This window comes from Embiotoca jacksoni, unplaced genomic scaffold (assembly GCF_022577435.1).
Source record: "Embiotoca jacksoni isolate LCO1_2020_lvr unplaced genomic scaffold, fEmbJac1.0.p SCAF_23, whole genome shotgun sequence".
NCBI lineage: Eukaryota > Metazoa > Chordata > Actinopteri > Embiotocidae > Embiotoca > Embiotoca jacksoni.
The window spans coordinates 1,062,645-1,088,092 of record NW_027185374.1 but is presented as its reverse complement, the minus strand read 5'-3'; the positions used below and the strand labels follow the sequence as shown (position 1 = coordinate 1,088,092).

General features: G+C 39.1%; 1 protein-coding gene across 9 annotated transcripts in view; it reads right to left on the bottom strand.

Annotated features, from left to right (window-relative positions):
- The window catches only part of otofa (otoferlin a), a 74,249-nt gene extending 50,456 nt beyond the window's left edge, over positions 1–23,793 (bottom strand). For all 9 annotated transcript variants that reach the window (XM_069158135.1, XM_069158141.1, XM_069158133.1 and 6 more), the window contains exons 1-3: positions 23,468–23,793; positions 14,710–14,768; positions 2,014–2,102 (exon numbers count right to left, since the gene is read on the bottom strand). In XM_069158135.1, coding sequence (XP_069014236.1) covers positions 2,014–2,102; positions 14,710–14,768; positions 23,468–23,549 — 230 coding nt within the window. In that variant the 5' untranslated portion in view covers positions 23,550–23,793. The remainder of the gene's footprint in view (positions 1–2,013; positions 2,103–14,709; positions 14,769–23,467) is intronic.
- Between the last annotated feature and the right edge of the window lie 1,655 nt (positions 23,794–25,448).

Genomic DNA, 25,448 nt, shown 5'->3' with positions numbered 1-25,448 from the left:
CAAGAGTACTTGTATTTGAGCACATCACAAGAGTGATTGTAAGTTTTGCTTGTGGACATGCATCTCCAATTCAGATTGCGGTGTTATGAAGTAGTGAGTGGATGAAAAAGTTCTTAATTGCAGTTTTTGCTTTTTCTGCACAAAATCATGTGCAAAATTGTACAGAAGAAGTGAATAATTCTGTTGGGCAACATGAATTTAGGATCAAATTCAATGGCAATTCATTCTAAAGCTTTTGAGATAATTCCCTAAAAAACTAAATTGTCAGCCTAATGGTGGGATTACAATCAAAGTCTGAAGACTGCCAAATTCACATGATATTATTTCTTGGAGACCATTAATTTTGGTACAAAATTATATGGTGGTAAATCCAAGAGTTGCTGAGATATTTCAGTTTGGAACAAGACTGAAAAAGACAGAGAGTCACTCTAGGTATTACACAAAACTGCTTGCATGAACTCAGTGCTCGATGAAGAGAAATTTATGGTCCTCTCTAAATTGGAATGTGCGGCTGTGAAATTTTCTTCCTGTCTGTTTCCATTTCGCTCTTCCACACAATAACACCACAAAAATCTTGATGACAGTTAAGAGCTGCCTTGATGTAGAACCGATAAAACATCCGTCTGCACACCTGTCAGCAGCTTTTAGCTCTCAGTTGTCTTTGTAAGTGGATGAGAAATGTGTCTCCACCTACAGTCCACACATTCACACTGAACCACACTCCCACATGGCTGACATGATAAGGTCACACAGATAAAATATCAAGATAGGGGCGCACACACAAACACACACCTACCACCTACACACACACAGGAACAAACGTGATAGTTCTAATGACTGTGTAGGCGATGTAGTACTACTAACTCTTTATAGGACACATCAATCAGTCCAACACCAAAAAAATGCAGAAGCTGTAACAAACTGATTGGATTTGTTACAGACACAGGAGATGGACAGGCAACCAGCCCACGACTTTTCAGACCTGGACACAGTATGAAAGGCTTAAGAGCAAAATACCGTCCAAGGGAAACAAAGAAAAACAAAACAAGAAGAAGAAATGAGGAGAAGTGGAGGAAAATTACTTTATTAGCCAATTTTCACACACAGCCTTCACAAATGATGTTTTACATCATGTCTACATGACAGGCGTGGCGACAAGTTAGCAGACACGGGATGCGTTCAGACACAGTATTGTTTGCAGGTCACCTGCGTTTCAGCAGCACTCAGAACATGTCAGACAGTCACAGAAGTTAAGGGCGTTAAGATGAAGAAAGACCTGAAGCCCAGAAATATGCTTATGCACACGGGAAACAGGAGCTGTCACATGGCCTGTGTAGACAGCTGGAATTAAAGTACATTCTTCACACACACATGCATGAGCCAGAAGTTTATAAAACTATGCAAACATACTGTAAGAAGTGTTGAGTGTCGTGCTGCACTCTTGAAGCAGGCCTAAGTATCAGCGAATTGCTCAACAGCACTTTGGTAATGAGTGTACATGGCTCACAAAGGGAATAAAGCCTCCTGAGGTTATGATTTGTCACAAAAAACATGCACACTTTTACTGCAAGCTTGTGAATGTTTGAAACAGTCTACAAGTCACAGCAGTGTTATATCAAACTCAGACTCACAAATTGCAAACAATTTCAAAATAATGTGTTCCAGGTGAGAACCCATGTTGGATCGTCGACAACTGCACCCCGAGTGTTATTCACGATCTGATTGTTTGGAGAGTGTAAAGTGATAAATTGCTCAGTCTCTCATGCCGTTTCATTACCTCTACCTCCCCTCCTGATGTGATACTCACTCATGGCCCGCTCTGTGGTTTGCACAATTGAGTCAATTTACAGCAACCTCTGGGGGGAATTCAAGCTTATTCTCCTTTGGAGAAACACGCACCGTGTGTCAGTCTAAATTGGTCACAGGCAGTGACAGGAAGGGCACTGGAACCACAAACAGTTTACTCTGAAATGCTGTTTGCTTCTAAGAGAAGCTTGGAGCTGTATACCTTACCTGTTGGAGAAGACTTTGCTGTAATTGTACACTTGGATCTCCAGCATTTCGTTTCCATCCAGCCTGCTGGCAATGGGCCATCGAAATGTCTGAAACAGAGACAGAATATGAAGGGTTGGCAGACAGTCAGCCTGAAACTAATGGATAGATTTCTTATTAATGAATGTGTAGCTGTTTATAAGTTTTAGCAACACCTCATTAATCATTTAGTCTATATTGATATGCAAAGCAAAGATATCTAATGCAAACTATGTAAATATATTTATTTAGAGAAAAGTTCAAATGTTTAAAATGGTCCTTGCTGTTGATCTACTTTTACCTTGTTTATTTAACTTTATTATATTTCAATTACTTTTGTAATATTGCACAGGTTTCATTATTACCACCATTATTTAAGATTTTTCTTATTTACTGTATTTATAAGTTTTACCATTCATTTTAAGACATTTTTATCATGCACTTTTATGATGTTTCAAATCTAACTTTGTTTTTCAGTTTGAATTGTTTTATCACCAACTTGTCAGTCATCTGTGAGCACTTTGAACCTGTACAAAAGGAACAATAGATGATTGATTGATTGATTGATTGATTGATTGATTGATTGATTGATTGATTGGTAAATTTCAGAAAATGGAATAAGCAGACATTTGTTATTTTTGTTTGATAGTTAATTGAAATGCAATTAACAAAGTTCTTGATTCATTTCTTATTATGTATTCTGGATTCTGGTAATATTCAACAATAAAAAAGGACAATTCAGGAGTTACACATATTCACTTTCTTGCTGAGGAGTTTGGTGTTGAATTCAACAACATATCTAAATGTCATATCTGTATGGTAAATATGAAGCTATTGGTAACACACACATAGAGACGTTACATTATGGTTTTAACAAGCTGCCATTCTACATTTTAAAGGTATTCGTAACGCATCAACAGCTACCGTTAGCCACAATGACTGAACGCAGCTTTACCTTACTCTCTCAGTGAAGTCATAATCGAAGTTTCCACAATTCAACTCTCAGACAACTTCCCTAGAAGATGAAGAGGTGCTTTTCAGAAGGGAATAAAACACCACAATGTTTTATTGATCATCATAAACATATTTAGGCTAGAGATAGCACTGACTAAGAATATTGATCCCCCTTGTTTTGCCTTGAGGTACAAAAGGAAAAAGCAGAAGCCAAGCAAAACTACATGGTAATACATTCTTGGCTCTCCTTCAGTGAGAGGAGCTTTGAAGGATAAAGGTTATCCTTTGGCATTTCACTTTAATTAGTTCTGAATAGCAGTTTAATAATATTTCAAGTCCTTTCACGCTGCTTTGATAAGAAGAAGATTGCAGATTTATTTGGACAGTAGAGTAATATGAATATTAACACAACATTAAGATTGATATATATATTGATTATACAGTGTATATACAGTGAAGCTTAGGCATGTATTTGTGCTTGTGTGTGTGCATGAGTGGTGTTTGACAAGGTCATTCACTGTCCCTCAGGTTGTAGCATGTCGATACACATTAGGCTGCAACATACAGTATGTGGTTTCCTTCGCCATGGAGTATTTTCAGTTTTGAGAGGTTATTAGGATTTTTTAAAATCTTAAATCACAGAGCTGAACCTCCATCTCTGACAGCAGATGCCAGTTATTAATCGCTTTATAGGGATAGATAACATTCAAATCTAATTTGGCTTTTAGTTTCTTCTTTCCAATATTATAAACAGGTTTCTTTACATTGTTTATAAATTGGTTTACTTTCCCCGACTGACTGAATTATAAAATTGCCTTTGGTCAGTCAAATGCTTTTATCTGTTTCAAATTAAAAGCCCTCTAACGTTTCAAAGATGGATCATAATGGTTTTGATCTTGTTTACATAAGCAGTGCATCTCTCATGAAGTAAAAATAATGATCCTGAGTGTGTATTAGAGTAGATTTAATTTGACAGTAGTAAATAGGTAGATGCTTACGACACATACCGTAAAAATGTCTTTCTGTGACAATACTAGATCCACTTCACAGATTTAGTTGTTTATATCACATATCCAGTCATAGTAACGAACAAACAACTCCTAAAAACTACTTAATATAGGATCAACAAAGAGAAACAGTTAAAACAACATAAGAAGTGTCAAAAAAAGGTTCCAAACTACTAGTATCCATGTTTTTAAAATGTTCCCAACCAATAACATCCAACTTGATGACTGGAGGCTATAAAATGGCTCTTAAAGGATGAAATGATCTGTGATATTCTGTCTATAGTCTGCGCCTGACAAATCAATCCAAGTTAGTGATCCTTTAAGGACTCTTGTAAGTGAATTATTTTTCTAATGGCCCTTACGACTTTGTCAAGTTCAAATTAAGAAATATATAAAAAAAAAAATATATGAAAATTCAGATAAATTATATTTACATATTCATGGTATGGCAGATTTAAGTAGAAATTAATTGGAAGGTCAAACACAGTATTATAACCAGAAACTATCGAAAGGCTGGTTAAAGTGAAAGACAGACAATATCACTTGAGTAAAATATGCATTTTGAAACTTTAATCGAGCCCTTAGCAGGGAAATATATCCAACAACTCCCTTTAGATTTGTTGCTGATGGCGGAAGGGAATTACTCATAATAATTAAGATGGAGGCTTAAAGGAATAGCTTCGGATTTGGCAATTCTAAAATATTCAGCAGTTAATGTAATGTAATAACTAAAGTATGACAGATATGCAAAATGTGACTAAGCAATTCCCATTTTCAAGTTTCATTACAGGTATGAACATGTAGATTAGTAAATGCTTACACTAAATTATGATGCATAACTTAACTCCCCCGTGTTGATTAACTACGACAAGGCTACTGTACATGATTAACTAAAGAAACAAAAGCTTTCATTGGAAATGTTAGAAAAATGATGAGGTCCTGTGTTGATTCACACTCACTAAATCACCTCAGAGCCATACAGTACCATAGCAGACGGACTGTTTGAGGGCAGATGGATAAAGGTTGCTCAGGTGATTTAAAACTCATTCACCCCCTGCTGATGCAGGCTTCTCATTCAAGAAAACCCTGCAGGCTTTCAGGCAAGACATACATCAGATTTGTCCCATTAACAAATCCTGGGGTTCCCACCTGCTACTGTCAGACCTGCTTTCAAGGATCTGTGGCCACGTGTCTGTGTGTGCATTAAACCATCAGTCCATGCTGCCTGAGGATCTACAGTCTGTGGTTTCTCTTCCCAGACTTCTGCCAGGAAAGGCCAACACTGCTGCCTCTTTCGCTCTTATTTTTTCCTACACAACACTGTCAGCCTGACAACATCCTCACAGTGACAGTCCTCTTCTGAGATTATGTCTTATACAGCCATCTCACTTCTCATTTACAACTAAATCTTTTCCAGTAAGAGGAAGGGAGGCCCCAGCATGGTGTTAATGTTCCACAGATGACAGCGCACGCAGCTAATAGAGGAAATGACGCCCAATATACACACACCAGTGCATAACACACACTTAAGCTCAAATGATACACACCCGCTTATGATTATGTTTTGTTTATCCAACATCAGGGACATTGGGCAGCCACATTCATTTCCCCAGAGTAAGAGAACCACAAATTTAAATCTATGCCTGCACAGACAACACAAACACATGTACTATAAGTGCAGGTAAACATTTACCTTCTTTTTTCTACACAAACAGATGGACCAACTTTAAGCCTCTGCTTGCAGCCCTATTAACTCTATTACATGCCTCAGCACTATGCTCGTCTTCATCCTCTGCTATAATATCCAAAACAACTTATCTCCAAAGTAACACGCAAACAGGAATCCACAAGAAAGAAAGAGTAAGCTTTTTATTCTGCTTAATGCATTCACAACCACCATGACAGACAGAGTGCTTACAGTGGCTTAAACACCCAAACTGTACAGACAAAATAAATAAATGAAAGCAGAGAAACCATTAAGGTGAGAAAGAGGGAACGTTTAGTTTAGGAGGGGTTTCAAATAAAACAGTACTTTTATGTCAGTTTTACTTTCTACAAGGTGATTTTGTTTCTCAGAAAGCCATTTCGGGGGTGTTATGCAACATTAAGGTGCAAAATATTACCATTTGTCAAGTTACACAGTCTTCAAACATGCAGATCTCTTCTTTTCTGAGAAAATAAGTGTTCAAAAATCAACTTAAAAGCTAGTACTTTCTTGTTATTCAGAAAAGAGAAATTATTCAGACAGGTAGTTCTGCCTGCACACTCAACCCAATTTTCTTTACTCAGCTCTGTTTATTTATTTAACTGTTACAATAGACATTAATAAATAACATGATTCTGTGACGGCAGGGATTTAACTAAATGTCTAATTTTAATCTTCAGTCTGAGCAACACAAAGTTAAAATTTAAACACATTAGAAGCACAATGCCACGCAGTATCAGCCTCATGGACAGATGCAGGTACCTCTATTAGACACTCATTATGTGCTGCCATGGTTACCCCAATAAAACCTTTATGGGATGACTATAATGGCTGCCATATGACCATATTAGACAGACAGATTTCTCAAGAGGCTCTCAGGATGCTGGTCATGAACACAGACTTGTTTTTTGACAGAAAATAAAGAGGTGAGAAAGTTAAGATAAACTGAAGTGCTGATGATTAGGCCTGCTAAATATTTCACAGCTGGTAGCCCATTTGTTAGAGGGTGACATCACCTTTAGGCTACACATGAAAGTGAATAAAGTAGATGGAGCATGTGATATTATAATAATACAAACGTGACAAAATCCGTACGTTCTGCTAAAAATAAAGCACAATTTTTTTTTCCTGAACTAGTCAATAGCCTGACTTACATAAATGAGATGTTTTTAGTATAAAATGTATATTGTTGATTTATAATGGTAAACTCTTGTCAACAAGTCTACAGGGACAAGCACCAAACTCTCTAAAGAATTACTCTGACAATTATTTTTGCTCCTGTCATTTCTTGTCTAATCAAAATGACTTTTCATGGACCAGTAAAAACCATAACAACAAATTCTTTAATTCTGTCTTCCTGACCTTTTCCCTTTCTCCGCTCATAATTACTACAGAGGGGTTTGTCTCTTCACGGTAAATATACATCATTTTGGGGCACATGTTGAAACCAATAATGTTGTCATTCTTGTCAGTGACTGAGAACAGTCTCCATGACTGACATATCGCTTAATATCCTTTTAACGTTAAACGTTATCCAACATTGATAATGGCTTGCACAGGACATCATTGCCCTGTAACTGCCTCACCTAAAAAATGTGCTTTCTCTGTTTTTCAGGTCCAAATATTTTCAATGAAATTGGTTTATTGTAGTACAAAGAGTTTGGTGATCTTATGTAATTTTCTGTTCTATCAGCCAGAATAAATAAAAACACCTTTGGATACCCTTAATTCAAAGAAACACAAACCAACATAGCTATGAAGTCACACTGCTCCAGTTCTATTTTGCAGAACTGGAAGCTCTGAAGTAGTCACTGCGCCTCAAACACTGACTGATGTAAACTGCTGCAATGCGCAGAATCTAGCAGCACTTCAGTCTGACTTTCTTAATCAAAATGTAACAGTGATTACATGCATCAGGAAATGTGTGATAGTAACCTGAGAAGCAATCACCACTGCACTGATATAAAACAGAAAAAAAACACTTGACTTATTTTAGATCCTCGTCTCTGTTTTATGTGTCTAAAAACTGCACTTTACTATTCCCCGATTGCCCCCTCTAACCCAGTGTACTGGATGATTACTAATTGGTAGGAGAATGGCCGCTCATTAAAAGTGACAGGTATGATCTCACTAACCGGAAGCCTTGAGGCCGCAGCGGCCTATCAGAGGGGCTAAATGTTCAGACGAGGAGAAGCTATTGCTGCTCTAATCCTACGCTGCAGCATTGTGGCGAACAGAGGGATGACCGGGTCGTCCTCAGCTTCCCCCTACTCACCATCCTTTGATATCTCATGACTGTTGCCATGGACACAGAGAATGAAAACACCTCAATGATTAACTATGAACAATATGTTCTTTCTTTTACACTCTCTACAAGGGTTGGGCGAAATATGATACATTTACAATGGGAGCATTCGATATGCAGTTTGTAGTGTTTGGTTGAAGTTTACAGGCTTGTTGCGATCTTCAGATGATGCAGCTCTCTGCACTTGGATCCTTCAGGCTTAGATGTCTTCTTAAAGGATAAAAAAGATGAGGGGAGACGGCTGAAACAGGCAGTATGAGCCACCATCTCATTACAGCAGGCTTTACCAGTCGCCTCGGTATGCACCAGCCGAATCCATAATATTTAGGACGGTGAGAAAAGAGTTTTTCTGTCTTCTCAGTGTGGATTCACTTTTAATCAAATAACATACTTACCAATGTGATGCACTTGACGTTTTTATATTAGTGATATTTATCTTCCCAACTATGCTGCCTAAGCAGAAAATGTTGTGCAAATCTATAGTATGAAAAACTTAACTTTTGCATGTACGAACCATATGCAGTAATTTTGCACAGCATATACCTGTACTACACTGTAGTTTATCAGTTATTGCAATATATCAATCTAAATCTAAATGAGTGAGGTTAAAAACAAAACCTCAAAAATCTAAACAACTTATGGAGGCATTTATGACAAACTACGTTCAGCCTCCGCTGCACTCTGTTTAGTTCTCATAAGAAAAGGCTAACATGCTAAAGTAAGATGGTGGACATGGTAAGACTTTTACTTGTTAAACATCATGTTGTTATTGGGAGCATGTCAGCATGCAGATGGCAGCGTTTAGCTTAACAAAGTGTAGTGGCGATACAGTATCACAGCATGACTGCAGACTTTTGTTAGATTTCTTTTTTGTAGAGAGCATGAAATATTGTTGTTTGAGCTGTTGGAAAAGGATGTAGTTTTCTTATCTTTCAACTGCATTGCATCATATTGTTAGTGGTTCCTATTTTGCCACTGTGTGTGTGTGTGTGTGTGTGTGTGTGTGTGTGTGTGTGTGTGTGTGTGTGTGTGTGTGTGTGTGTGTGTGTGTGTGTGTGTGTGTGTGTGTCACTAGATGAAACAATATCTCTTATAAGCTGGTTCTGCTGAGAAACTCGACCGTGTTGAATTCACTGACAGCACTGCGTACATGCCCATCCCAGCACCATCACCACCACCACCACCACCACCACCACCAACCCAGGCTCAATTTACTTTTTCCAATTCAACTGTCCGTCCTTGTTCTCATTTCCAGCCCAGCTCTGTTTCTCGTGTCACTTTCTCTGCATGCTCCAATGTTTTTCAATTCATCTCAGTCTAATTTGTAGTATGTGTCAAATGAAATGCCACGGGTGTAGACACGTTTCTATTAATCCAGTCAGTCTTTCATTCATGCAGAATGTATGCACAGCATATTAGTGATCTGGTGGTGCTGTTTTCTGTCCTAATTTTCCCTGCATTGATATTATACGGAATCAACTTATATACTATTCTTATTTAAAAGAGGAAAGTGTAGAATTGAACTCTTCCTTTTTCTCTTGAAATAGAACAGCTCTGCTGACAGGAAATATCATTTTGATCCACTCAATTCATTCAAGTCTTATTTTGTTTCATGTTAGACTCTGATAGAAATGCAGTTAGCTTCCCAGTTTCTGCTGCTAACCGGATGGTGCAGAGACACTGTAAATGACATTGCACTTGTTAAGTAAACCGCTTCACAACTCTTTAAAAATAGATGGTGTGCTGGGAGAGAGCACTCACCCCTTAAATAAACTTTCCTTTGCCGAGATGTTATTTTTATTTCTTCTCATCTTCAACTAGCATGATGTCCCAAATTCACTGCATGAATATATGTGTCTGAGTTCACTCCAAAGGTAATTGCTTAGAGTAGTTGCATCCTACTGGGCGTAGACCTCAGGAAACAAAGTATTGGAGAAGCTTTAACCAATCTGTATATGTTGAAACCAGCCGACACTCTTCCACAGCTGCAACCACATTTAGAAAAGATACGCTCAACTTCCAAGTCATTGCACCTAACCACCGACACTGGTCACTGATTGGTCCACAGGGGCTGTGCGCACATTAATGCAAACAGGATGTCTAGACTACAATCACAGTTAAAACTAAAGCTGTGGGCGATAGTCTGGTGGAGCGAGGATAGTTTTCAAAGACAGATATTCATCAGATGGTCAGTTATCGAACTATGTTGTGTAGCAAATGGCAAAAAAACAACTCAAACTGGGAGTCAGTCAATTATAGAAAATAATCAAAAGTTATTTGTGGAAATCCAGAATATCAATGAAAAAGATAATAAAAGTTATTTCAGGTAAGCTGAGCTGCTTTAACACTTTATTTTGACCGGCAGATTTCTGTGCCAGCGTTTAATCAGACATCCTGTCACTCCTGAGAGACTCTTTACAGTAGAGGAGTTACAAGCTGATGCACAGGAGCTCTCTCATCGAAACAGTAAAAGAAAATTAGCAACTATATATTTCTATTCTCCTAAGGAGTCAGAATAACATAAATATTCAGCATTAATTACAAAAAAACAATGTTTTGTTGTATATTTCTATCTCTTCTATATCTGCGTGCTTCTTACATCAAACAGTTTTGTCATTTTACACAGACAATAATATGAATGAATGCACGACAAGATGCATGAATCACACTACTCACAAAAACTTATAAAATTAGGATTTATGCTGAGAGTCTGACTCCTGCAGATTCTGTTGTGCTCATTTTTGACAGCTCAGATTTTCACTTTCAGTTTGCCTCCAACTCCAAAGACGCAAAAAAAAAATATATTCTGCACAGATCATCATTTATTCATTATAAAGAGAGATGGGAAAGCACCTTCCAGGAGAAGCCCTGAATCTTAAAAACAGGTGAAGTTCACAAACTATTTTTAGACCCAGCTTGTGTCTAGTCCAGAGGCAACTGCTACTTTTCTTGTCTTTACTGCTGGTCAAGTGGACGGTAAAGCAGCGGCTGACATATAATATCTAGAGGTGGATCAAACTGATGAATGAAGTTATGTTTTAAGAATCTTTTATTCTCCGGTAACTTACTAAATATGAACTTGGCATAATGCATATTAGTTTAAGAACCTCACCCTGATAGTGATACAGTATGTTCTCATGTAACAGATATGCCTTAATTGAACCCACTAACTTCCCAAACATGATTATCCATACAATCTGGGAAGTGGTTTGGAAGTGAGCTCGCGGCAGACGCTACTCGCTTTGATCAGCCGCAACCTGCGCCCGATTTCAGAGAATAGGTCAGGCTGATGAGGCTTTCAGTGGACAATGTCCACAGCTACTCTTCTTAAGCATCACCATTTCAGCAAATTCCCAAAAATGACATATGCTTGCATTCAAGCATTCAACAAGTATAGTTCAACAGCACCACAAATAACAGTGTCCAATTTGACAATGAAAATAAATGACCATCTCCCTCAACCTCATTGAATAACAACTGTGCATTATAATCCTTACCAAGGGAGGATTTATTGATGGGCTGTGTGTTTCACTTGACAACGGTTTTAATATTATGGCTGACCTGTGTATGGCCCCCACAGAGCCCTGATCTCGACATCATGGAGTCAGTCTGGGATTAAATGAAGAGACAGAAGACTCAGAGACAACACTAATGTCACAGACAAACTGTGACAAGTCATTCAAGATGCTCCGAACAACCAATCAGATATACCTTGAAAAAAATGTGCTCCAGTGTACCTTTTTAAAGGTAAAAGGTGGTCATACCTTTTTTTCTGGGGGGAGGAATTACTTCCTTTTGCGATCCTCAGTGCTTTAAATCATTTTTGTGAAACAGACATCAGAACACAACATCCTGAAAAAGCCATGAAAAAGTCATAGGATTCAGACTTTAGTTTTACGTAATCACAAGACTCTCATTAAAAAATCAGACAGTGGGGCTGCAGCTAAAAGTTATCGGGGAGAACGAAGATTCTTATACTCATTATTTTTGCATAATAATTCCCTGTTTATTGTCTGCATGGTCCGAATCCCTTGACATCTTGTTTGTAAAACAAACACACATCTTTATCCTTATCAAATTCTCATGAGTGCCCTCCCACTTACACACACACACACACACACACACACACACACACACACACACACACACAGCAGCAGCTACATCTGCAGGCCCAACACTGAACCATGTGGCCACATCAAACACTTGCAGGGCTATCGTTCCTTGCTCCAGTTCTGTCTAACTAGTGAGGGGGAAGCCCTGGCGTTCTGCAGCTAAAAGCCCCACCATGGAATGAATAATGAATACAGATTCCCCATCCAGTCTATCTGCACACTAGTTCAAAGGCGTCCTGGTAGTCCATGCATAAAGCAACAAGACGCACAACTCTATGCTAATGGCCCTCAACTCCAGGGGCTGGACTAGGCTTACTGAACCATGCAAAATGTTGCAGTGCCAAGGCCGAAGACGACGATGAGGAGGAGGCCGTGATGAGGAATTGCTCGACAGTTTGCGGCGGTCAGGAAGACACTACATATACGATTGGGCACCACCAGCACACAACAAACCAGTGCAACTCACACACACACTCACGCACGCACAAATACACATCGACCTATAGGCTACAAGCACAAGTCATCCGAAGGGAAGCCTGAACATTTTATTGATGCTGAGTGATGCTAACGACCTCCGCAGCACCACAGAACCGAGAGGCGAGAACCGGGTGAGGCTGTCAGAAGACATCACGTATCAGTGCCAGCCACTCAGTTCTATACCCGTTACTGTAACCTGGCTTCAGGAATGATATACTGCACCATCATTAATATTTCTGACACATTTCTCCTTTTTGACTATTCTGTCTTGCATTTCACCCTCGACGCCACAAAAACAACTTTCTTTCTGCAGGGACTGCAATCATACATGTGTGTTTTGTCAGTGTGTGTGTGATTATTATGCAATTGGCCAAATGTGTACAGTCATTTAGCCATTTTCCTGAGTAGACTGAAAACAAAAGCCCTGGTTATCAGCAAAGGAAGCAGCCCTCTGCTTGTGAGCCCATCAAAGGAAAAATGTTTTCCTCCGTGAAAACCAGCAGCTCAGAGAGAGCGTGAGAGAGAGAGAAAGAAAGAGAGAGAAAGAAAGAGAGCAACTAGTCAAAGCTCTTCTGGGAAGGTACTGTACATGTTTGAGGTGCTTTCTCTTTGGTTTGTCGTATTTCTCTCCCTGACTTTATCCCCTACCACTCTTTTGTCTCTTGTTTCTGCTCTGTGTGGATTTCCTCCTGCACTTCTCTCTTCATCCCTCAACTTTCCTCTCTTTCTAATTCCCCTGCTCTGCTCCTTTATATAACTCTATGCATTTGAATCTATCATAATGCTGCAAGGTTTTTCAGAGTCACAGGAGCTTGCGGGAAATCTAATGGGAACATTTCCCAGAGTCTCACAGCAGGCAAAGTCAAAAGAGACAGGCCAGCCAGCACCAGGTAAAATCCTTAGAGTTTTCAAAGGATTACTCATGTCAGTACAGAATAATGTAATTTGCAGTGAAACTGTGAAAAAGTTCATATCCACTAAACTTTCTTTTAAAAGTTGAAAGAACTTCCAGATCTGGCAGAAGAGCCATTTAGTGAACCAGCTTTTTCGCACTGCAGCATTGAAGTGTCTACTTTAATTATAACAGTGTTCGGTGCCATGCATGGGAGGAGATCACTACCTCTGCCTCGCTTCTCAGACCCTGATAGGCCATAAGTGAACAGGAGAAGGTGATTAGGAGATACTTGGCAGTACATCGGCCATTTAGACTCGATAAGATATTTGAATTAGAACTGTAATGAGTAGATAAGACATGATCCTCTGACAGCTCAGTGGTTAGCACCATTGGCACATATGAAGTCATCCGAGTGTCTGCATTGTGCTTCTCCACGTGCTCCAATTTTCTCACAAAGTTGAAACTAGATCATCTAAATTACTTATTGATGTAAATACAAATGTGTTTCTCTTTCCATTCACCTTTTGGTGCTCTCTGTATAGGTATACAGCATTATGCAGGTGCATAATGTCAAGGTGGCTCTCTGCATAGTGGACATAATGTAAAAAGGGATTTTTGGGGTTCAAAGTCTTACTTAAGGATGCAGCTGACTAAGACACAGCATGTGTAAGAATTTAGTTTAGTCTAAGAATAATTCAACAGCATTGAATTGAATTTGATCATGGCCAACATTCTTTAAAAATATATTTTACAATCTCTGTAGCTTTTTCAAAATTAATAAAATCCAGTTGCATGACCAGGAAATATTTTTACATTTCCTGCCGTTTGTTCAGAAATCAGTGAGGTGCTGCATCGTGAGGTGACAAAGAATTACATTCAATCTGATAATACTAAAAATAAATCTTTAACTCACAGGAGAAACTGAAGTGGGACCTAAAATTAATGTTCCTCACCTCATTTTCATTATGCTTTACCTACATATAGTTTTACTGTCATGTGCTTCCAGAGAAACAAGCATCAAATACTAAGATTTGCAATATTGTAAGTTTAAGTTTCACTAATGTGATCAATTAAAAAAATGACTTAATTACCCTCATAATGCCTGTTAATTACTGACTCTTCACCTCACTTCATTAACAAAACTTAAAATCAACTTATTTGTATATCTGATTATTGCTGATTGGTCATTGTTAAGGGTACGGGAGAGGAAATTAAGTACTGACCTCATTAAAGTTAGCCTCCTCCTCACAGTTCTCTGCCACACGGCTGTAGAATGGCAGACCTGAAAGATGACCAAGAATCAGTGGTTAAAACATGGTTCACTAATAACATTGTGATTACTGCCATCTCTGTTTGAGTGGGTGGACTTGCAGCAGGGAGTATTTTCTAAAACACAAAAAGGAACAATCAATCTGGTTATTAGCTTTAATCTGCTTGCATGAAGAGGCAATTCAGTTTCGGGTTTTTAGTCACAGAAATTGCAAAAAGTAAATTGTTTTCAGAAGATTCAAAGTGATTTACAGAAACCAAAGAAAACCTAATATTTGCCAAATACCTTTTTGGTGTCCAACACAGTTTACTTGAGTAGATCCTTTGCATACAGCTTTATATCTCCATCAAATGTTAGACAGACTCTATAACTTTTTAATTAACTACAACTATTTGACAGCCTGTTTGACTTTTTGCACCAAGAGTTTATATCAAAACACTATGATGAGCATAATAACATAAAATACAATACATAAGCTTGTGGCTAGTGCTTGAAATGGGTCGGGACTCCCCGGTATGCAGTACAGGTACTTCTACGTCTTACTCTTTGGCGTACTGTGACTTTTTCTTGCACATTTTTCTCAAGCTGCCAGCAATCTTTTATATCCTCCATAAAAGGTAATCTGATTCATGATGTCTCCACAAACACTACAATACCCAGAGGGCACTCCATGACACTCGCCCTTTACAGTTCTCGCCTGCCAGTAGCTAGTTCAAGTGGCATCATTTTAACCTCAGTAATGCTCGTCTGGTTCCAAAAAGCACAAAGAGAACACAAACAGAGTAGGATGACAATACAGCAGAGCTTTGAAAGTCAAAACCTTCCCAACGAATGCTACATGCAGTCCGAGTGCAGCATGATAACGTTAGCATCGTTGCCGGCAACAAAAAGACTAACTTTAGCAAAAACACCTGAGCTAGATCTCAATTCAACTATTGTACAAACTGTAAGTATGCAAACATCTTCTTCATTATAGTAACAGTGTTGTTTGTCCTTCCAAAACCGTCTAGTGCTTGCTGTATTAATTAAATATTCAATCAGAGAACCTACTGTCCAGACCTTATCTGAAACAAGTTATTACTGGTCAGCGAATGTCGAATGTTGTGACTTGTCAAAATAACCTCTAGTGTTTCATACATGTTTCAGCCATGTACTGCATTTTGATCTTTTTTAATTAACTGTAGAAATTGGGAAAGTAACAGCTCGTGATTTGCTGATACTGGCTGGTGTCTGCCCTTTAAACATCCTACATGGCTGTATTTAAATTATTGTCTGAGTAACAAAGAGAAAGAATTCTCAAATATTTCACAGTGCTTGGTTAATTAAAATTAATCAAATTTGCACAGCAAAACTTTATTATTTTCCTTTCCTAACATATCAAACATCTCAGAATGACCCCTTGGTTGGGAACCACTGAACTAAAGGACTAAACTGTACATAGTAACAAAATTGAAACTACAGGTCACAATCTGCTCCTGTAGGTTTTTTGTTTCTTCACATTTCCAGCATTCCCTGTCCTGTTTTATTTTTGCAAACTCACATCTCCTCTCGCCTCAGGTGTATTGACATCCTGCCCTCGTGTGATTACCTGCCCTGCTCGGATTGTTTCCAACTGTTTCCAAATGACTTCCCTCTCTCGTGTATATACTCCGTGTTCCAAAACTTCAGTGACAGATTGTTGTTGTACCAATTGCTTTCGATCCTGCCGTTTTCTGAGTGTGTTCCCTGCTACTTTCAGTAAAGTCCCACTGGTTTTGACTCAGTTTTGCCTTTTTGTATTGATGCCTACATTGCTTGTACATTTTTGTACCTGCTTCATAGTAAAACAAACTTACTTTTACTTTGGTGTGCATTTGAGTTCAGTCACTTCCTGCTTCCCCCGTTACAACATTCAAAACATCTAACAATATTATGCAACAATAATCTACCTTTATTATTGATTCCTGAAAGACATTTTGGTGATAATACTTTTACTGAATAATTCTTCCTCCACTGTCAAATAGGTTGTGGCAGATCACTGAGATATTTATAACATTTTTAAATCTACTTACTTGTTCCCATTAAAAACCAGCAGAAAGACATAATGACTTGAGTACCTAAATACACACAAATGAAACCGCTGTGTGGAGCCACAGAGACAGAAACAAAATGCAGACAATTAAAAGTTTCCTGTGTATGACTCATTATGCAGCAGATTGGAGAGAGAAACAGAGATTGCAGCAGTCTTTAAGGAATATGAATCAAAATTAAAACTGCAAGCAGTGATATGCAGGCCCTCGCACAGTGCACATCAGGGATCCAGCGGGTCGGGGCCGTGGGCTCCCCGACATGCAGCATGCGAGGGACCGCATATCCCCGCTTGCAGTTTTCATTTTGACTCATTTCCTGATGCCAACAGGGGGCACTATGACTACGAGCGAATATTACCATACAGGTGTCTTCAGGGCAGCACTCTTATCAAATATGTAATGTTTGAGGAAAATCGGAATATGTACATAAATGTTACAGTAACTTGTAGTTTCATGGCGACACACTCAAAATGGCCGCCACACCACAGGCACACCGATCAACGAAAACAAATTCTTTTGATAACTTTTCATCTCCCAGGTGTTAAAATAGGACAGAAAAAAAATTCAGGTCAGTACGTCAAAGTTTGTAGGAAGAATTCGTTAAAATACAACGTGCGAATAGCCCAAAATGGCAACTAAATTCAAAATGGCGGACTTCCTGTTAGGTTGAGGTTATGATGCCAAGAGACTTTTTTGTACATCTCTGTGTCATACACATGTCCAACAAATTTGGTGCATGTAGTTGAAACTAAGTGACGGGTCTGCAGTTTAGGGGATGCTAGCAAGCCATTTGGCCACGCCCACGCGCAAAACACATCAGATGTATAATCTCACCACGCCGGATGTATGTGCCACATTTCGTGAGGTTTCAAGCATCCTTTGACCTTAAACATCTACTTCCTGTGTCACGGCGAGACATCAAACTTTGCCGCATCTGCCGCATTTTCAACGAAGTCGAACAAACTTCTCAATATATCATCATCAATGTGTTTAGGCTATTCTGATCTGAATTTAGATTCATGCGATCAACCAGCTTGACGGAGCATGTGAAAGTATGAAAAGTGTCATTTCCAATTGCAAGCAGGTAGCGCTATGACTAGGAGCGAATATTACCATACAGGGGTCTACAGGGCGGGGCTGTTATCATACATGTAAAGTTTGGAGGCAGTCAGTCCATGTACATAAGATTTACAGCAATTTGTAGTTTCATGGTGAGACGCTCAAAATGGTCGCCACGCCACGGGCATACCAATTGACACAAAACAAATTGTTTTGATAACTTTTAATCCCAAACATGTTACGAGTGCACTGACTAAATTTCAAGTTGATTTGCCAAAATCCCTAGGAGGAGTTTGTTGAAGTACAACATGTGCAAATCGCCATAAATGGAGGACTTCCTGTTGGGTTGACGTAATGGTGGATTGTAACTTTTTTGTTCATCTAGGTGTGATACACATGTCCACAGAATTTCGTGCATGTAGGTAAATGTAGCTGCCGGGGCATGAGTTTAGGGGACACTAGCGAGCCACTCGTGACTCCACTAAAATACAAACATTTCGCCGGGACAGGCGCGCGTACCAACTTTCATGAGTTTTTGAATATGATAAAGCCTCCAAAAAGGTGCCAACTTTGTCAGGATATGAAAGCGGAAGAATGATAATTCCTTGGATAACAATAGGGCTTTCGCACCATTCGGTGCTTGGGCCCTAATTATATTTTTACCTTGGTTATAGAAAGTAGAATGTACATAATTAAATCTCCCTAAGGGCCCATGAAAACAATAATTCGTTGTTGCACTGTTTATTTAACAGAGAGCCATTCACTGCACAGTAACCTGACTCACTCATGCGTGCTACAGCTTGTCCTCACCTGGTTGCTTTGTGATGCTTATGAATGGTCCGAGACCACAGTGTGCACTCTGCTTTGTTGTGGTAGTTTGCTTTGTGTATTTAAGTGCGGCTGTTATATGGGTGTTGATGTCTGTTTGGGTGCATGAGAACACATCAGCTATCATATAGGCACACACAGAGACCTACAAAGTTAATTACAGTCCCTGTCCCCTGATACGTTTGAATAGAAATATATAGATTCTGCCTAGCTCTGATATTATTATTGATATTAACTGGGCTGAAAGTCTCTTTTCTCACTTTATGCAAACAACCTCTCAGTTTAGAGAAAAAGGATACACAAACATGCAAAGATATTATAATATATAATATATATTATACAGCGTTATCTTTATAATTAAGCCAATAGGTGCCAATTTTGACTCCAGGTCATAATTTCTGATGCAAGTGTTTTCATCTCTCTTTCCCATCACTCCTACACCCTCAACAATCTGATAAAACCCACGTCCTTTGAAAAGATTTTTAGAAAATAAAAACCACTTCAATGACAGAGGGGGAGAGAGACAAAATTCCTCCTACATTATCGAAAACAGCGGCACTGCTGTCATACCAATGTTTTTAGAGATGTGGGTTTAGAAAAGGAGATCATGCGAGGCTTATGTAAGGTGCTCCACACCAACCTAAAACAACATTCTGCTAATCACCTCGGCTTTTGGCCTTGGTGAAACTAAGAGAGCAGAGAGAAGAGTGGTGCTGAAAGAACTGACCTGAAAGAAAGAAAACAAACCGAGTAAAACAAATTTAAATTGAAGCAGATAGCTGGAAATATAAAATGTGAAAGACTCAAACCAGTAGAAATGAGGAAGCCACAGAAGTGCTCTTTGGTGCAGTTTAAAACGTAATACAGTAAATGTTGGTTCTAGCAGAAAGTGGATACAAAAAAAAGAGTGCTACAGGAAAGAAAAGGAAATCAAATTATATCTGCAGGATAGATTCCACAAAGCATTGTTTCAAATGAGGAAGACTCAGAGTTATAAAAACAAGAATGAAACTGTCCAAGCCTCAGTGTGAATGTCAAGTGTCTGAAAGTGAAGGAGACGTTTGATAAGTGGTAAAGCATGAAGAAGAGAGTTGGGCTAAAAGAAGCTGAAATGGAATATCTTAAAGCAGAACGATTGTCATAATTTTTCATTAATTTTCACATAGAAGGCATCACACTGAACTGTGCTTGTGATCCTGCAGGCTGCTGTGCAGAGACTCAGTTGATAAGCAACAAGAGCCAAAGTGTTGCTCTTTGATAAAGCCAAGTGCTTTAGATAACAGAGAATTCATCAGAAACTTGTTAGGAAATCAATTAAATTGTGATGCTGTGCCTTTAAAGTGACCTTACTTCATTTGTTGTCACTGCTATCAAATAATAAATAACCAGTTTGATTGGACAGAGAGCTCCAAAGTGTTTTTTTTAATTATTATTATTTAATTCTATATTAGCCTTTGTCTTCAAATATTTTCTGAACATATTGATAATGTTTGACTTTTGACTGTGTGAGCTGTCAGACATCATATCAAGCTTCTTCTTTTTTTTTTATATATCAATCTACTGTCTATTGTACTGCTATTGACCAGGTTGAATACATCACTTAAATCTCAGTGTATGTTTGAAAAAGTATGTGAACCCCTGATCAATGATTGGAAGTGTGGGTTAGAGCTACTTTGACTTACAAAAACAGTAAAACATTTTGAGTTTGTTATTCAAAAGAATCATCTGCTGATGCATATGCAACATGAAAACATCATCTCAAAGGTGAAGTAAGGCGGCGGCACTATCATGTCTTGGGGCTGCTTTGCTGCCTCTGGGTCTGGACAGTTTGCCATCATTGAGGGGAAAATGTATTTCAAAGTTTATCAAGGTATCCAAAGTGACTGCTAACCAGCTGAAGTAAGAGTTAAAGTCGGGTGACGCAGCTGGACTGTGATCCTAAAAATCAATGCAAATCTACCACAGAATGACTTGAAACAAAATCCATCCGTTTCCACTTACCAAACATCTTATAAACAAGTATATGGCTGAGTTAAGGCTCTTCAATAAGGGAGAATGGTCTTAAATTTCTCCTGAACATTGCACAGCAGGTCTGATCAACAGCTCCAGAAAGCACTTATTGGAGGATATTGCAGCCAAAGGAGGCTCCACTGCTTATTGAATCCAAAGCTTCGCTTACTTGATTCCACCAACACTGAATGTTTAATGGAGGTGTTAAAAAAAAAAAAAAAGAGATCAAAATGCCAACAATGTGTTATAAACTTAAACACATTATACATGAATTAGATCAGGCCATGTTTTATCCATAATTCATGGAGAAAACCAGGTAATCAAAAAACAAAAAACATATACTATGCACAGGAAGGCTGAGTCTTCCTGGCAGACTTGTTCCTCCCCAGACAGGAAGTTTTTGGAGTTGAAAGCACTCAGGAAACTCCACTGACAGCCTGTAGGGAGAAGCGTAACTCAAAACCCACAGTATTGGAAGAGACTGGGGATGCAAGACTGACACGCATACTGTGAATAGAAGAGGCATTGGCTAGTAAAATACAATAGATCCATTTTGGAATAGGGAAGTACAAAATTCAGTTTGTCTTTGATAAATGGATGATTAAACTTATTTGCAATTTAGGAAAGAATATAGAAGAGATGGGGAGATGAATGGAGAAGGAAAAGATGTGAAAATGGTATCACAATGTCCCTTATTTAAAAAAAAGAGTTTTTGGAATGAAAGTAATCATATGCTGGATGACGCTGATTCGCGATATGAAGGGTTTGATCCCTGTTCATAACTGCTGTTGTGCTGCACCGACTCGCTGACCTTTCTCAACTCTTTGTTATCTAATGAGCCATAAATCTAAAAATGTATAACACACGATTTACATTTGACTACTCAGATTAAATCCCATGCCTTTCACCGCTGATACTTTACTTGAAAGAACTCTTACTAAATATAGAAACACTTATATTGCTCGAATGATACCAGGCCTTTATGAAAGGAAAAGGCCTGAAGAAAACAATAAAACAAACACATTCGATGCTGTATAGAAGAGTTGTTATGACTCCGGGTCTACGATCAAATTTGAGTTAGCTTAGCACCAAACAGTGGCAGATACAGTTCGTGACTATCTGGTGAACATAACGTTTAGTAGCTGCAGAGCCACATATTTTACTCAGGAGTTGGTGGAGACCAAAACCAGAGATAAAAATAATATTGGTCAACATTGGCCTTATGGCCAAAGCCACCTATTGCCAGTGTTACACTGTATTGCGCGACCCATTACATCCTGGGACCTGGGGAATTTTAACCAGGCTATTTTGCCAAGGGAAATTTTTGATTTACATTGCTTTCCTGAAGACTTACCTGAATCTAACCTTAACCTAAATTTAAAACAAGACTTAAGCTGAAAAATGTATCATTACATGACAGGGACTTGTTTTTATGTCCCCGAAAAGGGGAGCTGTCCCACAATGCAATGTAGGCTATGCACACACACGCACGCAGAGGCAGTTGCTTGGGCTATTTGAAATGATAAACAGATGAACTGCAGCCATTGTGCTGACAGTTGGACCACGGAGAAAAGAACCGACAATCTAATCCAGGACTTGGATGACACGGTTCATATAATATTAAGACCCTGCTGAAATCACTGCGGCTGCAGACCACAACACTGAAAGCCATCCTTTTTCCCTGGTGCGCGCACACACACACACACACACACACACACACACACACACACACACACACACACACACACACACACACACACACACACACACAGACAGAGAGAGAGAGGAGGAATAAGGGGGGTGAGGTCTTGTAACATCCTCCACAACCGTGATGCTGGAAGTAGGAGTCCAAATCAGAGATCAGCTGGGAATGAGCACCTGTCAGAGCGAACACATCGCTGTCCAAGGTGCTGAAACGCACACACCTCTCCCTTCCTGTCTCAGTTTCTCTCAAACAAAGACGCACATACTGTCAGTTAATGAATCCACTGAACTCTAGTTTCCTCTGAGAGAGCAAGAGTGCAGGTCAAGAGTTTTTTATAATGACCCTGCAGGAGCTGAAGAATGCCCTGAAAAGACGCCCACCCTCCACCTCCAACACTCACTTAAGTAATCGATGCCATCAGCTTAGCCAACACTAGTCTCTTGCCCTCACTGATTCAGTTAGTTTAAAGTAAATAAATGAAAACAAGTTAAAAAAAACAAAAACATTAATGAGAAATAAATAAAACGTCTATTTACAAGGGTGCTCAAAAAGTATTTTTCTTTTTCTTTTTGTGATTGTTTTAGATAGCTAATATTTTATTAAATTCTAAATAATAGAATACTTCTCAAAAGAGAAATCCGTGTCCTGAAAGCTGAAAAAAAGGATATATTAGCTGTGATTTTACATTATTAACCATTGTTGGCAGAATATGAATTCAGGCTATTTCTTATCAACATGATGTGACCATCATTACAATCTTATAGACGAACTATTCCAAATTGATGTTGATGAATTTTCTTTCTCTCTTTTCTTTGAAGAATATTAGTTTTCGTCTTTGGATAAAACGCGCATCGGTACGTCAGAGCGCAGCGCGTATTTGGTGACCGGTGATCCAAGCGGGGTTTCCCATAACTTTTAATGCAACCAGGACTGATGATTATGTTCCAACACATCGTATAATAAATCAGAGCACATCACACATCCGTTTCTAAACACACCGGCTTCGACTTGAAGAGATGTTGCATGTAACGATGTCCTACCTCTGAATGTAACTTTGGCGATCCTGTCACCTTTTCCCCGGAGGTGACCGACCGTCTTCAGGTGAACCATTAGGGCCATCATTAGTCCACTCGGGTCGGGGGAGTAATTCTACTCCACACAGAAAAAACTTAAAAAACGGTTTGGTGCAATCTTTGTTGAGTGATCTTTAGGTGAGCCTCTCCTTGCGTCTGGATTCGTTGGACCCAAATATCTTTTTCCATAGGGGCAGCATCAATACTTTAGATATGTTATATACGAGGAACAAAAAACGGATTTAATCACAGGGTCCAGTTAGCATTTCGTTCTGCTCCGTGCTCCGTGGCTGCTCGCTCATCTCAGAGCTGGCTCCTGGTTTTAATCTGCTCGTTGTGCAGGAAAGGAGGGGGTGGGCTTCAGCTCCAGCGAGGGGATGGGATGGGATGCGCTCATGGTAAACGATCAGTCCAGCTGTGGGATCTGTAGGGAATTCGCTGCCTTTTTTGCAGTGCGTAAAAATCTTCCATTCAAAACCTTACTGTAGACCTTTGAATATATATTTTTCATAGTCACTGCCTTCCTTTCCCATGATCCATATACAGTATTTTCCGTAAAATGAAACTATTTCAAAATCACTTTGGAAATGAAATGTTTCCTTACAATTGGTAATTAACCAATTTTGGAGAGTTTGAACGATAAGATTTGTACATTTGCCACACCCCACTGTCTTCTTTAGTATTCTGTATAATTTTCTGTGACATTTAGACAGTAGGCTATAACCGTAGGATTTAATCTTATTCTATATGACTAGGCAACTCCCTTTGCCCTTTAGTATGGTTGTGGGTGACTATGATCAACATCAGAGGTCAGATGAGCATCGTCATTTTCTGGCTCTTGGGCAGTAGTTGTTTTTGGTCAGCCGGAGTGGCAACAACAGAAACCAACGGTCATCTGCTGGCTGAACTTCTGCAGTCCATACATTCGTATACAAAAAGATCAGCTGGTGGGTAGCTGTGCCAAGAGGTTTCAAGAGTCCCGGTCCACGTATCTGTACTTTGGGAAACTGAGGAATCATTAACTGATTCACTAGATGTTGGTAAAGTAAGAAACATTTAAAAGACAGACAATGCAAATTTTGGGGATTAAAGTGTGGGAGTTCTTGACATAAATGTGTTTGAAAATACCTGACAGGTTTTTTTTTTAAACCCCTCCCGGCTCTCCCAGAAAACCCCCAGAAAAAACTCGGGGATAATATAAAGACAGTGGCAGACTTAAAAGGTTGGTTCACTAATTCATCATTTTTATGTAGGAGAGCTGAAGAGACTCAAACGAGAGGTACCGCCAGATAAGTCATCTTTTTTTCTGTATGTTTAAAAAATAAATTATACAGGCCTACTTTGTGTTGACCAGTCCTTTACCTGACAGACTAATGTAACATATTTGACAAATGACGAAAGAAATAAAGGAAAAGTGATTGAACTGGGACACTCACTTTTCTTTAACACCTATGTGTACAAACTCAACTGGACAGCATGCCTCTTTTGATACAGTAAATCAGATCAGAGATGGCTTATTTCATCACAAACATCTTGTCTCTTCAGGAGAGGAATCAGCAGGACCTGGCATAAACAAGCTGGGCATGTGTATAACAAGACAGAACACCTTGTACTCTGTATTTGAAAGGTGGCTGCGGCGCTACCTGAGGAGCAATCCAGCTCTTTCTCCCTCAGTGTCTCCCTGTCTCTCAGTGAGTGTGAATGAGTGACAGAGTCTGTGCACATTTGCCGGTTTGCAGAAAGAGAGAGTGTGTAAGAGACAACCGTCTGCTTTAACAAGATTCTTTTGTTTAAAGATCTGTTGGGTTTTGTGCTGACTCAAGGACTATTTCAATGCGCTGCAGTACTGTGTGTGTATGTGTGCGTATGTTTGAGAAAGACAGGGAGAGAAACAGAAACAGACCCAATCAGCACCAGCAATGAATTTATGAAATAAAGGTTTTGAGGG